Raw genomic sequence first — 16231 nt, 5'->3', positions numbered from 1 at the left:
TGTTTTACACAAGTATCCAGGTTCTTCACTTCACACAGCAGGAGGAATGAGAAAAAGCACAAGTTCATTCCTTTTAGTCTTCAGTTGTTTGGATACATCTGTGTGAGTACCGATTCATCACATGAAGGTCACCTGTAGGCAGCTTCCAATTTAGCGCCACAATGAATCCAGCTGCTATATACAACCACTTGTAAGTTTTGTGTAAGTTTTCTCTCTTTTGATTACATAGCTAGGTGTTAAGACTCCTGGGTCACATGGTTAAGTATACCATTTAAGTATATAAAAAATGCCACACTGTTTTCCAAAGCATGGAGAACATTTTACATTCTCACTAATAGTCCCAGTTGCTCTGAGCCTTGCAAGCATTTAATATCATTTATTTGTTCATAAAGTCAATCTTTCCATTTTTTTTTTTTAATTTTTTTTTTTAGTTGTAGATGGACACAAACCTTTATTTTATTTTTATATGGTGCTAAGGATCAAACCCAGTGCCTCACACATGCTAGGCAAGCATTCTACCACTGAGCCACAACCCCAGCCACAAACCATTCTTACAGGTATGTCACAGTATCTCATTGTGGGGTTTTTTTGTTCTGTTTTGTTTTTGGTACTGGGGATTGAACTCAGGCATACTCGGCCACTGAGCCACATCCCCAGCCTGATTTTGTATTTTATTTAGAGACAGGGTCTCACTGAGTTGCTTAGTGCCTCACTTTTGCTGAGGCTGGCTTTGAACTCGTGATCCTCCTGCCTCAGCCTGCCAAGCCACTGAGATTATCCGCATGCACCACCACACAGCTGGCTGTGATTTTTTTTTTTAATACTTTTTAGTTGTAGATGGACACAATACCTTTATTTTATTTACTTATTTTTATGTGGTGCTGAGGATCAAAGCCAGTGCCCCACATGTGCTAGGTGAGTCCTCTACCACTGAGTCATAACCCCAGCCCCATCACTGTTTTTTTTTTTTTTTTAATATATTTTAGTTGTAGATGGACACAATACCTTTATTTCATTTGTTTATTTTTATGTGGTGCCAGGGATCGAACCCAGTGTCTCATGCATGCTAGGCAAGCACTCTACCACTGAGCCACAACCCTGGCCCATCACTGTGGTTTTATTGTGCCCTTCTCTAGTGACTAGTGATACTGACCATTTTCAGTGTGCTGCTTATCACTGTGTTATTTGGTGAAATGTATTTTCAAATTCTTCATCTATTTATTTGAGTTATTTTCTTACTGTATAGTTTTGAGAGCTCTCTGCAGGTTCACCTTACAAATCCTTTGTCAGATACAGCTTCCTTTTCATTCAACTTCTACTACCAACATTTGACCAATGTTTAAGAACTATTAAGCCTGCTGATCTTTGGATTACACTCAAATGTTTTTTAGTTTTCTAGGTAATAAACTGTATTTATTTTCCATCTATTAATATTCACTATCTCTGAGGAGTTTTTGGAGAATATACTAATTACTCTGAAGTTGCATGTACTATATTTATAATTTTAAAACCAAATATTCTTTGAGTACTCTAGTCTGCCTACTCTATAGACCAGGGAAAGTCAGCGTACAAATTCAATTAACAGTTTTAACAGGACTAAAGAGGAAAGAGAACATATGAAGCAAAAATCACATGGAGGGCTGGGGTTGTGGCTCTATGGTAGAGGACTTGCCTAGCACGTGTGAGGCACTGAGTTTGAACCTCAAGACCACATAAAAATAAATGAAGTTATTAACAAAATCACATGGAGTTTGTGTATCAAATAGAGCATGCAAGTAACAAATGTAATGACTACTAATCAGAGATCCAAACCTCGATCACTCCCATGTGCTCCTGAACTTGTGGTTGGCCTTTCACATGGATGTGACACCTGTCCTGGTGGATCTACTTGCTGCTGCTGCTGCTGCTGCTGCTGCTGCTGCTGCTGCTTCTGCTGTTGTTGCCTGAAACATTTGAAAGTGAATGCATATTAAATAATGATCTAAAAACCAAATAAACAGGAGAAGATCTTTCACATGAAAAACTGTTCCATAAATCAAAAAATAATCACTGTCATGAACACCACAAAATGCAGCAAGAATAACTGGTCTGATAATTAAGTATTCATACTAGGAAACCTAGATATAAAATTTGAATTTATCAGACCAATTAAGAGATAGGTACTTCCACCACAAAATAACTTATCATACAAGATTCACTGGTAGTTATTCTTATGCAAATGAGTATTGGTTTACAGATCCTTAATATTGTTTGAAGTCACTGAAAAGGGACTCTGAGAAATCACCTTGCAATAGCATGTAAATTAACATGATCTTTTCCCTTCTTATCCTTCAGGTCTTTCTGAATTTAAACATCTCCATAGAAGCCTTTAAACACCCACCTGAAGTAGCCACCCTGGTGTTCTACCTCATTACTTCATTTTGTTTATTTTCATTACTTCATTTTAATCCTCGGTATAAACTTACTACCATCTGATATTCTTCTCTTTAGTTTCTTTCTTGGGGAATAAGCTAGCAAGAATACAAACCTAGTCCTGTTTATCTATTTCTCTAGTGCCTAACACTGTGTTTGTCACATAGTAAACATTTATCAGGTACTTGATGAATTAAAGACACGAAAACAACTATAAAACATACTATCAAGCTTTCAGTAGTAGACTGTATTGCAATAAGTTCTTCTGTATTTTTTAAAGTAAAAACAATGTCATAAAATCCATATTTTTTAACATGGAAACATGCCAGTGACTGCAACTGGGTGGAGTGGCACACACCTCAGTCCCAGCTATTTGGGAAGCTGAGGCAGGAAGGAGGATCCCTTGAGGCCAGAAGTTTGAGACCAGCCTGGGCAACACTGTGAGATCCTATCTCCAACAAACAGGCAACAGGTAGTAGGAGTGTATCCTTGTATTTAGAAAATACACACTGAAGCATTGAGACACAATGAGAAATAATGCAAGTTTTTCCCAAATGGTTCAGAAAGGTCAACAGCTGGAAAATCTGGGTGCAGGGAACTGAAGGGATAAGGAGCCCTGTGTACTATTTCTGCTTTTATGTATGTCTGAAATTATTTCATATGTAAAAACACACACACAGAATACTAAAAAAACATATATTTTATAAATGGCTGAGAATCTGAAGTCATATTTAAAAAGGAACCAGAATTTTAAAACTATCAGCAACACTATTAATAGAATGGCATATTTTTTCCCCCAGTGTGCCTCTCAATCTTGAATTTTAAATGTGAGTAACAAAGAAAATTCCACCAGTGGTAACTCGATTTCTTCCTGATGGCCTGAGATAGAATGCTGATGCAGCACAGGTGTGTGACCTGCCGATGTTCATGGCTAATGGTGCATGCGTGGGCAGCATGCTCCACTAGCATGTCCTGGTTCTGAGCCACGGCATGAGACAGACAGACTTCTCAGGAATTTCTGGCATATCAGATAGCTTCCATGCCTTCTCTCTTCTACTCAAGAATGAATGTCGAAATGCAAGAGAGTGATAGGACAGATAGCAACTTCAGAGGGATAACCTTAATCCTACTTCTTATTTTTAAATTAATATTAATGACATTAATAATTGCACATATTTATGGGGTTATTCTACTTTTAATTGATGAAAAATGAGAAGAAAAACAACTGCCAACTTTGAAACAATCTTGACACCTTTCAGCCTCGAAGACACGGAGATGGAACATGTTCAAAAAGCACTCAGCATCCATCCCACTGTGCATTCTAATGTGCCTTTGGTATTACAGAGGCCACCAAGCTAAAACCCGCAAGACCAACACTCCTTTACAGATAGGATCCTGGTTACAAATTAAGCCTTAGTATGAGATTATAAAGGCAGAAATGAGGTACAGCCATCTTCTTGCTACCGTGGCTGCTCTCTGCTGGTAAGCAAAGTTATGGAGATACAGTCCCTGAATCCTGTTACATGGCTGTCACTGTGGAGGCCAGACTTCATGCTCCCAGGTCCATGTAGGTGCAGCAGTGGCTTCCTGACCCTGGGATCACAGCTGTAACACTGTGTTCTTAAACTCAATATCCTGAATTGGGCCAGGCATGGTGGCGCACGCCTGTAATCCCAGCAGCTCAGGAGGCCAAGGCAGGAGGAACATGGGTTCAAAGCCAGCCTCAGCAATTTAGCGAGGTACTACGCAACTCAGTGAGACCCTGTCTCTAATAAAATACAAAATAGGGCTAGGGATGTAGCTCAGTGGTCAAGTTCCCCTGAGTTCAAACCCTGGTATCCTCCTCTGACAAAAATCCTGATTTGCCATCGTCCCAACAGGGCAAGAGTTGCAACTATTGCCAGAGGTGGACTGTGGTATTCTGGAGGCCTAGAATACCACACCCTCCCACTATTCCTAAGACTTTACACCACTAATTTCTGTATTGAATACTACTCTATTTAAACACCCCTAATAGTTTCTGCTTCTTAAATTGAACCCTGTCAGACAAATTATGCCATGCCACTGAAGTGATGGCTCAGAAAAGCCACCGCAGACTACCTGAAAGAGCTGCTCAGCTTCACAAATCTCATCTTCAGCCTGCATGCCTTCACTCCAGCCTCCACCATGTCCATCAGGGTGCCCAGAAGTCCTACTCAGTGTCCACCTCTGGCTCCAGGGCCTCCAGTAGTCACTTACACATACATGAGTGTACCTGGTATGCATATCAACTCTTCCAGCTTCTCCTGGGTGGACAGCGGGAGCAGCTTCTAGGGCAGACTGTGTGCTGGCAGAGGTCTAGCCAGTGGCCATGGCAAGGTTGGTGATATGGTGGGGCATCACAAACATAACAGTGGACCACAGAGTGCTGAGGCCCCTCGAACTGGAGATGGATCCCAACATCCAGGCCATGCATATTCAGGAAGAGAAATAGATCAAAACTCCCAACAAATTTGCTGCCTTCATTGATAATGTATGGTTCCTGGAGCAGAAAATGCTGGAGACCATGTGGAGCCTCCTGCAGCAGCAGAAGATAGCTCAGAGTGACATGGACAACATGTTTAAGAGCCACACTGACAATCTTCAATAGCAGCTGGAGTCAATGGGCCTGGAGAAGTTGAAGCTGGAGGCAGAGCTCGGTGGTATGCAGAGAAGGTGGAGGACTTCAAGAATAAGTATGAGAACAAGATCAATAAGCATGCAGAGATGGAGAACCGGTATTCTCATCAGGAAGGATGGGGATGAGGATTCTAAGAACAAGATACAGCTGGAGTCTGATCTGGAAGGGCTGACTGATGAGATCAACTTCCTCAGGCAGCCTTATGAAAAGAAGATCAGAACATGCATCTCTGTGGTGCTGTCCGTGAACCCCATCACTCCCTGGACATGGACAGCACCATCGCAAGGTCCTCACTCAGAACAAGGCCACAATGAAACAGCCTGCTGATCTCTGAGATGAACTTCAACATCAGCCACCTCTGGGCAGAAAGTGAGGCCTTCAAATGTCAGAAGATATACCTGGAGGCTGCCCCTGCTGATGCTGGACAACAAAGTAGGGAGATGGACAGGTAAGGGTGCCAAGGCCAAGCCAGCTAGCTGGGGCCACCCTATGGCAGGCCAAGCAAGACGTGACATGACAACTGTGTGAGTACAGGAGCTTATGAATGTGACACTGGTCCTGGATGCAGAACGTGAGTCTCCTTATGATGGGGCTGAGTGCCTTCCAGTCCAGCTCCACCTTTGGTAGGGGGTCCAGGTCCTTTAGCTACACCAAAGCCATGGTTGGGGAAAAGACTGAGACCTACAATGAGAAGCTAGTGACGAAGTCCTCTGCCTTCTCAGGTCTCTTCCCAGCCTCCCCAAGTCTCTTCCCAGCCTCCCCAAGTCCCTTCCCAGCTTCCCTCTCCTGTAGCTGTGGTGGAGCCTACAGGGGAGACACCTATACAGAGGAATACAGTGAACAAGAGACCCACCCACCTAAGGCTCAGTCCTGGTTCTCAGCTCCACCCCGGAGGGAGGTCTACTGCACCCCCTCTTGTCCATGCCCTCAATCCAAAACCAATTCATTTGTTTTTTTCCAAAAAAAAAACCTCAGCTGGCTCTGTCAACTGAGGGGAAGAAAAAATGTCACAGCAAACTATGGCCATGGAAATAATATTTGTGTCCTTCCTTGTAGGGAAACTGCCTTTAGGCAACAGAAAAAAATCTGCATTGTTGCAAACTATACCTGGAGAACACAATAGTAATAAAATACAGTTTACAAAACAGTTTATGCCGACTGCTTAATTTGATCCTCATAACACACAAGTTAAAGCAGATTTTATAGTGACATGGCTGATACAGTAGAATTTTGCTTGAGTTTTTTTCGACAAGTAATTTAGAAATTACTGCTGGAAAAAATGTCCTGGCTATGAAAACATTATTTAGTAAATCTTAAACTACAAATTTGTAGTAGGTAGATTTTTAATGGTATTTTTTACATAAGAAAGAAATCTTATAGTATGCTTTATGCACAAGTACTGTGGTTACTATACTAATTATGAAGCTTCAAATTTCCAACGGGAAGTGGGGAACCCTATAAAACTTTATGAATAACAAGTTAGCACCAGTATCAGTTTAGGGAGATTGAGAGAGAACAGTTAGCTTGATGAGCTTTGAGCAAGTGCCCTGAGCTAGAGAGATAAGGACCCATCCAGGATAAGTAATCAGGAATTTTAGTGAAAGGCAAATATTAGTTTCTCAGTTCTTGAAGTTATTTTATAAAGTTCAGAATGCTAGCCAATGTTAAAAACAAACATCAAAAAGTTCAACTCTTAAACTCAGCAACATGTAACTATGTGAAAATATTCTCTAACATTTCAAGTTCTCACTATATTTTCAAAGTTAAACCAGGAGGCAGAGGACAAAGGCTAAAGCTGACAGCCATCTTTAATCCACAATGTACTATCCTCCAATTAGAAGGAGGCACACCAATACCTGAACGTTTTAAAAAGGGTGCAAGGTTGACCAAAATGTCCGTTTTACTAAAAAAAAAAAAAACACCTAGTTATTACTTTTGAATTTTGCTTGTTATAATTACTCAGCCATTACTAAGTTATCTTCACTACTATTAAAAGAAAAAGTGATGGATATTTTCACATTTTTAATCCAAAAAAAGTCTAAAAAAGGTGAAATGTAAATAAAATATGGGTTTATTTTTATACTTGAAATGTTTTCGTTTCCTTAGGTATACTGTGAATTTTGTAGTTTTTCTATAAGGTATGTCTACAAAGAACTGGGTGAGGTGTTGCTTGCCTGTAATCCCAGCAGCTTGGGAGGCTGAGGCAGGAGGAAATGAATTCAAAGCCACCTCAGCAACTTAGCAAGGCCCTGAGCAACTCTACAAGACCCTGTCTAAATAGAAAATAAACAGGTCTTGGGCGCTGGGGTCATATCTCAATGGTAGAGCGCTTGCCTAGCCTGTGTTGAGGCACTGGGTTCAATTCTCAGTACCACATATAAAGTTAAGGTTCATCAACATCTTAAAAAAAAAAAAATATATATATATATATATATATATATATATATATATATATACACACACACACTTTCATTTAAAAAATTATTATTATTATTATTATTATTATTATTATTATTATTATCATCATTATTTTAATTAGAAGGTCTGGGGAAGTAGCTCAGTGGTTAAGTGCCCTGGATTCAATCCCTGGTACCAAAAAAAACGTATGTCTATTTGAATCATCTGATTCTGGACAAAAGAAAAAAGGTCTGAAATAAACATGGTAGAAGTATCATTTGAGAACTATTCTGAAAAACACTTTATTTAGAAATCTGTACTGAGGACTTAACCTTAAAAATGATCTCATACACTAATCCAGTATCTGACATCCTCAGAATAATTAGAGGAAAGGATGAGAAAGAAGCAGAGTCAGTACAAGGATTGTTCATTACACCCAAAGTCCTAACAGCAAAACCCAAAAGGTTTATAAATAAATTATGATATACTCATTCACTTTATGAAACATCATGCACTCTAGTATATAAAGAATATTACTGTCATGGGAAAATGTTTTAACATATAGTATGTATGTCTTTATGTGACCAGAAAACAATGTGCCCAAATACTGATACTGGTTATTGAAAGACGGTGGGAATATACTTTCTTTTAATTTTGGAATTTCTTAAAATAAATTTTCTAGAATATTAGTTTCATCCACTTAAATAATTTTAGGTTATTTTTAACACTAGATATTTGATGATATAGAATTATTGTTAATTATGTGATGATTATTTTGTGACAACAGCATTTAGCTACATATTTTTTAGAGACATTTTAAATTTATGAACTAGATAATATAAATTAAATAATATGATGACAAAATACTCCAAGCCTGGGGACAGAAGAGTAGGAAAGAACTGAGAGCTGGGAGCATAAAATAATGAGGTTGGTCATGTGCTAATATTTGTTAAATCTGAATAAATGAGTTCATTATGCTAGTTTCTCCATATATGTATAAGTCTGAAGTTTATCAAAATTAAAAATTAATTTTATAATTAAAATGTGAAAAGCACTATATCACTGAATAAAGACTATAAATATCTCACATTAACAGGATGTCAGCTGATCAGAACTTTCCTTCATATACTTCTGAGTTGTGACTTAAAAAAACAGAAAACAGAAAAAGTAAATATTATCTTCATTATACCATCAGATGCAAAATGCTCCATTATTTTAGTTATCACTAAATACTGCCAATTATAATTTTAAGATGTTTCTCATTTCAGAGATGTAGAAAAGTAGGTATATGTGAACTTTCGAATTGATGAAATACATAATAGACCAGATTCAGTCACTGGTCTTTGGATTGGACCCGGATAAGAGGATCTGAATATCTATTAGAGATCTTGTAGTCCTTAAGACAGATTTTATTTCTCCTTTAAAAAAGGAAAAAGGGAAGAATTGAAAATGATAATTATTGAGAAGGAAGATATTTTTATAGGATGAAATTTTCTTTTGCGAGCACTTTATAAAGTGATGCACAAAATAAGGTTTTAGGCATTGAAGACTGAGATTTGATGTCTGCTTCCATGTCTCTGCAGGCCCCATCTAAGGTGGCAGTGAGCAGGACCATGAATCACCACCTCTATCTGGAAGTGCGCTCCCTGCCTCCAGTGCTGTTTTTCTTATTAACTAGTGAAGAATTCTGTACACACAGGATCAACAGGCATTGTTCTTCCCTTGCCTAATTCTATTTTCCTTTGATAAACAAAGTTTTACTATGTTTCTTTCATTTTATTTCATTTAAAATTTATCCTGTATTGTGGCAAAGTTTTTTCCTAAAACTACATTCATTTTGTATTTTATTTGCTGTAAAAATTTTTAAGTCCATTTAAATATACACAAAGTTTAGGCGGTAACCAGACATATACAAACAGACAAAATAGCCAAAGCAAATATTAAATATGCAACTTTAATTTGTACCAACTACTTTACTTTTCAAAGTAGGCTTCTCTTCTTTTCCGCAGCTCTTCTGAAGTAAGATTTGTACCTGATGTCTGGGGAATATCTTGAGATATATTTCTGGAACCACCTAAAAACAAAATAAAAGAGCAAAAAGCAATTGTTTTATTCAACAATTCAAGAGATGATTTTTATTCTTATCTGAACAAACTTTTAAGATTTTGAAAATATCAGAAGGGCTGTGAAAGTCTCATGGACTAAGGCACACCAAATCTAATTTACGCCTATCACATTCAAAGCTGACACCCACGTGCAATGCAGCAGTTCTGAGAATAAAGTCCAAAAAGCAACCTGTTATGAGAAGTCACTAACATCACACGTGTATGCTCTCTTTAATTTATTAAAAATGAACCCACACCTTCAAGACATGGTGTTCCTCAAACCCATGTCTTGAAGGTGTAGATCATTAGGCAATTGATCCTAAGACAAATCTATTCTCGATACTCCTCTACCACAATATCTGCTATACAACAGAGATTTTATCAACCTGTAAACTGGTAAGAGAAATGAATTATATAAATACACCTCAGATTACTAGGCTAAGCCAACAGGGCTTGACTAGTAAAAACTGGTACTGCACACCAAATAGAGTATTCAGTGGTATGCTGGGAAGCATGAGACATTCAGGATAGAAACAACTTTTGTATAAATGGAATCGCAAGTATAGTTAGACTATTAAGGAATTCAGTTGATGAGTGATTTCATTAGAGAGCAGAAACCAATTTGTATGAGTGAAATTAAAACAAAACTACAAAAATAAACCACTTCACACTTAAGTTAGACACTTTGAGCTATGTCAGCGTTTTTCTATGCCTACATTCCTGAGGGAATAATCTTTGCTCTTCTTTGTTGATGGATTTATATCACTAAAAAAGTGGGCCCACTAAAAAGCACAATTAAGCTTAAAGTTGCATAGTCAATAAGTGTTAAATTTTTGTCAAATCAATTTATATTCTCTGTCCAGTTCTTCTGTCACATCCAATGCATACATTTATGAAGGAACTGGTTTGGATAAGGGTCATCTGACGCCTACAAAGATTACCCTAAATTTACTGTTGTTTTAGTACAGTTTAATAATCAAATCAAATAAAAAATAAATTAAAATATAATTACATTTCCTAAATGTAACTAATACAGTTCTAATATAAGTTGTAAAAGTGATATATGTTACCAGAAATCTAAAAGAAAAGCTGACTGTACATAGCTTCTGCAGTAACTGTTTAAGAACTCATAGTAACAATACATTAATTTCCAGGAAAACTAAGAATCAATTCTTCAAAAATAAGGTACACATTATAATATTTATACCTTGCATACTGAGCTGAATAGCCCTGCGGAGATCTGCTTCTTCATCTTCCATGTCAATTTCCTGGCGACTTAGTGCCAGAGCCCTCTGCAAATCCTCCTCATCTTCATCTAACATTCCTGATCCATCATTTGCTTCTAAAACCCGTTCCAGGTCTGTTTTAAGGACTCTGAAGAACAAAAGCAATCATAATAACTACTGCCCTAGTCTTTAATTTTAGACATAATACAAAGGCATTTGCAAACTGAAGATTTTAAGTACAAATAAGTTTTCTGTCAGATAAGCTCTAGTAATATGAAGATAGTATTGTAATGTGCACCTAAGTTAATACACTTAAGTAATTCAAAGAATTCGTTCAAACTGATTCAATAAATTTTGCTAAAATAGGACTGAGATATAGCTCAGTTGGTAGAGCACTTGCCTTGCATGTACAGGGCCCTGCGTTCAATCCCCAGCACCACAAAAACAAAACAAAACAAAACTAGACTAAATCCTAGCCAGGTGCAATGCCACATACCTACAGTCCCAGCTACCCAGGAGGTTGAGGCAGGAGGATGGCAAATTTGAGGCCAACCTGGACAACACAATGAGTCTCTGTCTCTTATAAAGAAAACATGAGGGCTAGGATGTAGCTCAGTGGTAGGACACATGCTTGGAACCTGGTTCAATCCCCAGCACAATCAATCCATCAATCAAAATTTAAAAGTAAAATGAAAACCCTAAAAAAGAGCCCCTGTAAAACACCACACATTAAATGCAAGCATGGAAGTTTAATTCTTATAATGAAATACTATTATATCTTCTATACTATAAACTAATTTTTACCTTTGTTCTTTTAGTTGTGCTAATTCTTCTCCAATAAGTTTTGGTCGGTGCATCTGTTGGACCCTTATCATCTGCAGAAGCTGGTCAGCTTCACAATCTGGTAGATCACCCTTAACGACAAATATAGAATAACCTAAAAAAAGGCAAAAATAAACTAAAACAACTAGAAAGAGATTCAGAACTGACTTAAAATGATAACAGAGAGGCAGCATATTATGGGGGGATGAGGGAACCAAGCTGAAGATGCAGAAAGACCTGGGATCAAATGATGATTCTTACATGTATTCATCCAGGACAAATTACTTAAAGTCTCTGAGCCTCATTTTCCCTACCTATAACACTAAAATAGTTATCTTCCAGAGTGACTATGAGAAACAAGGAGAACAGTGTTTATTATAAAGCCCTACTAATACAGCACTTGACCCAACAGACTACTCACTAAATGGGAACAGAGAAGCAGTTCAGTAAAGGAGTGGGGAAGAGCGAAGGATTTAGAATTGGACCATGTAGGGTCAATCCCAGATCTTCTACCTCCCACCTGCATGGTGTTGGTCAATCATGTTACCAATCTGTCTTGATTTCTTCAATTCTTGATCAGACCATACCAGAACCTTACTCCAAACTGATGTGAAGACACAGTAAGATAATGTGTATAACAACGGGTAATGTAGGTAAAATGAGTCAGAGTGCAAACAGCTGTTGGCCACCAAAACCCACACTCAAATACATCCCTTCTAACTGAAAACGGGAGGTAGAAAGTTAATATAAAATCTAGCCAAAATGACAAACATGCAGCTCCTGTTTGGAAGGAGTTACACTCTCCAATATAATTTTTTATGAATATGAGGCAGGAGGCCAGGGCTTTTCCAGCTGAATGTTCCACACAGAAACTGAATACAGGTAGGCTAGACCTAAATCTAATTGATTTAAAGTTTTTCTACCATAAATTCTCTTAAACTTTGTTGATTATTATTGGATATCCTTTGTGAATATTAAGAACGAATCTGGAGAAAGGATAGCATTTTCAACAAATGGTGCTGGGAATATTGGAAATCCATATGCAACAAAATGAAATTGAATCCCTTTCTCTCACCATGCACAAAAGTTAACTCAAAATGGATAAAAGAACTAGGAATCAAACCAGAGACTCCGCATCAAATAGAAGAAAAAGTTGGCCCTAATCTCTATCTCGTGGGATCGGGCTCCAAATTCCTTAATAGGACACCTAATTAAGGGATCGGGCTCCAAATTCCTTAATAGGACACCTATTAAGGACACTTAATAGGCACAAGAGTTAAAATCAAGAATCAACAAATGGAACATATTCAAACTAAAAAGTTTTTTCTCAGCAAGAGAAATAATAAGTGAGGTAAATAGGGACCCTACATCCTGGGAACAAATTTTTACCCCTCACACTTCAGATAGAGCGTCAATCTCCAGAGTATATAAAGAACTCAAAAAGTTAAACAACAAAAAAACAAATAACCCAATCAACAAATGGGCCAAAGATCTAAACAGACACTTCACAGAGGAAGATATACAAGCAATCAACAAGTACACAAAAAATGCTCACCATCTCTAGCTATCAGAGAAATGCAAATTAAAACCACTCTAAGATACATTCTCACTCCAGTAAGAAAGGCAGCCATTATGAAGTCAAACAATAACAAGTGCTGGCGAGGATGTGGAGAAAAGGGTACACTCCTACATTGCTGGTGGGACTGCAAACTGGTGCAGCCAATTTGGAGAGCAGTATGGAGATTCCTTGGAAAGCTAGGAATGGAACCACCATTTGACCCAGCTATTCTCCTTCTCGGACTATACCCAAAAGACCTAAAAAGAGCATACTACAGGGACACAGCTACATCAATGTTCATAGCAGCATAATTCACAATAGCTAGACTGTGGAACCAACCCAGATGCCCTTCAACATATGAATGAATTAAAAAATGTGGCATTTATACACAATGGAATATTACTAAGCAGTAAAAAATAACAAAATCATGGCATTTGCAGGGAAATGGATGGCACTAGAGCAAATTATGCTAAGTGAAGTTAGCCAATCCCTAAAAAACAAATGCCAAATGTTTTTGCTGATATAAAGGAGGTGACTCAAAACAGAGTAGGAAGGAAGAGCATGAGAAGAAGATTACCAAGAAATAAGGAAAAGAGGAGGGAGGGAAAGGGAGGGAGAAGGGGAAATGCACATAAAGACGGAAGGAGACCCTCATGGGTTCACAAAATACATATAGGATGGTATGAGGGGGAAGGGAAGGGAAAAAAAAAAAGAGAAAGAGAGAGATAAGTGTCACAGTAGTATGGGTAGACAATAGGGAGGGGAGGGGAGGGGGGATAGGGAGGGCAGCAGAATACAACTGACGCTAGGATTGCTATTATATATACACATGGATGTATAACCAATGTGATCCTGCAATCTGTACACGTGGAAAAATGAGAATTCATACCCTATTTGAATCAAATGTATGATATTCAAGATCATTGTATTGTCTTGAACAACTAATAAAAAAATTAAAATTAAAAAAAGAATGAATCAAAGATCAAAAGAATTATTCATGTAAAACTCAAACTAGTACATTTAACTTTACAAGAACAAGTATATTCACAGTTCACATGGCTTAACACATTTTCTGCCAGTAAAACTGAAATTGTTTCTAGATCCTAGAATAAATATGCCAGCTCACCTTGGTATTCCATGGAGCATGTCATTAAAAGTGGACACTCTGCCTCATTCAGGTAAAGGTATTTTATCCAAAATTTTAGATTTTATTCTAAGTGTGTTGGGAAGCCACTGAATGGTAAAGAGTGAGTGTGGGATACAATATGCATTATCAATTTTTTAAAATAACACTCCAGTGGCTTTATCAATATATAGGAACCAGAGTGTAAGAATGATTTTTCACTGAAATGGAAAACTTGAGAGACATCATGTATGGACAGGTTAAAAAAAAAAAATCAGTTTTTTGTGAATTAACATGAACTGCTTTCTGGACTTCCAAGTAAAAATGTCAAAATTAGGAGTTTGGTGTTTAGAGCAGGTATCTAGGTTAAAAAGTTTGAGAACTGTTAGAATACGTATCTTAAGAGTTGACAGAATCATGGAGTAGCACATAATTAAGAAGCTGTCCAAGAACTGTACCCTGGATCACTTCAACAGTTACAGATTGGAAATGAGAAGATCCATAAAAGGAATCTGAAAGAAGCAGCCTATGAGACCTGAGGAAAACCAGAGCATGCGGGCCTGGAAGCCAGGAGCAGGGTGTTTCAAGAAGGCAAGACATGACGAGGAACCAAGGGTTTAGGCCTAAAAGACAAGATACCCAAGTATATAAAACTAAACAAGGAAAAACACTGTAATCATAAATGCAAATCGAAATGACAACAAGATGTTCAACCTAGTCATAAGAAGCATGCCCGCGTGCTCAGATTGTGATCTGTAATTATCATTAATAAAAGGCTCCAGGTATCCTTGGAGAAATGAGGGCAGGAAATGCACAGATAAACCTGAAACATCCTGTTAAACAAGAAAGTGAACCTTCAAAAGACCACATTAGTCATGTCAGACACTTGGGAGTAAACTCCAAAATGTTCCCACTGGTCAATGATGGTACAATTTGAATGTTAATGTGAATAATATTTACAAAGGACTAAAACATGTGAACTATATTTTAACTGATTAATTTATAATGGTGCTTTAGTTTAAAAAAAAATAAAAATTAATTGGTCACCTTTGGAGGACACACAAAACCAATTTGTTTTAAAAATGACAAAAGGACAGAGGTGTTCAGTCAGTAACAGAGCACATGCTTATTATGTGCAAAGCCACGGGTTCAATCACACACACATACACACACACACATACACATCCAAAAGATTGAGGGAAAAAAATATTTATTCTTCCTCTTCTATATAAACTATGAAATAAATGAGGAGAGGAAGTATTTTATTTATGAAATAAATGAGGTATAGAAGTATCCCAGCTAATAAATGAAGGAATGACAAGATTCTAATATCACCATTTTGCAACCTTCAGTGAAAAACGAATCTAGGCATTAATCACTAATGGTTAAGATCACAAAAGAACAACTATCAAGAGCCACATCATTTGTAAAATCTTTCTATCTCTCCCCAAAATCAACCTGAATTGGATCAAGTCTACTGATCTGAAGACCAGCAACAGAATATCCAGGGACACGAAAAAGAGAGGTTCAATGAGCAAAATCCAGAACTTGAGAAGCAGGACAAATGACTCATCCTCTACCCCATAAAATAAATAAACTAATACAGGAAAAAAAGAAGAGGAGAAGAATCCTACAGTTAGATTCAGGAAATACAGTTAGATTCAGGAAGTACCCAGTACAATTCTATTTCAAACCAGACTGAACTGTAAACACATAAGACAACCAGAGAGACTAGAGATTTGAATACTCATAGGGTATTTGATGTTTTTAAAAGCACTGTGATTAAATTTTTTAAGATGTGAATACAGTTATTTTGGCTATTTTTTTAGTTTTCATTTTTAAAAAACTTATTAAGAAAATACTTCATAGAAAAATAATAAAGTACCCAGTATTTGCTCCAAAATAAACAGTGGAAAAAAGCAGACAAGG

General features: G+C 37.5%; 1 protein-coding gene and 1 pseudogene across 2 annotated transcripts in view; one reads left to right on the top strand and one right to left on the bottom strand.

The window, feature by feature from the left end:
• Positions 1-16231, bottom strand: part of Atxn3 (ataxin 3) — a 39560-nt gene that overhangs the window by 7688 nt on the left and 15641 nt on the right. For both annotated transcript variants that reach the window (XM_076849738.2, XM_076849739.2), the window contains 4 exons: positions 11604-11736; positions 10781-10947; positions 9446-9542; positions 1813-1943 (listed from right to left, as the gene is read on the bottom strand). In XM_076849738.2, the coding sequence (XP_076705853.2) occupies positions 1813-1943; positions 9446-9542; positions 10781-10947; positions 11604-11736 (528 nt within the window). The remainder of the gene's footprint in view (positions 1-1812; positions 1944-9445; positions 9543-10780; positions 10948-11603; positions 11737-16231) is intronic.
• LOC143641490 (keratin, type II cytoskeletal 8-like) lies at positions 4579-5398 on the top strand (annotated as a pseudogene).

The sequence above is a fragment of the Callospermophilus lateralis genome, chromosome 3 (assembly GCF_048772815.1).
Source record: "Callospermophilus lateralis isolate mCalLat2 chromosome 3, mCalLat2.hap1, whole genome shotgun sequence".
NCBI classification, from domain to species: domain Eukaryota; kingdom Metazoa; phylum Chordata; class Mammalia; order Rodentia; family Sciuridae; genus Callospermophilus; species Callospermophilus lateralis.
The sequence above is the reverse complement of the archived record's forward strand: the minus strand, read 5'-3'. Positions and strand labels throughout refer to the sequence as shown.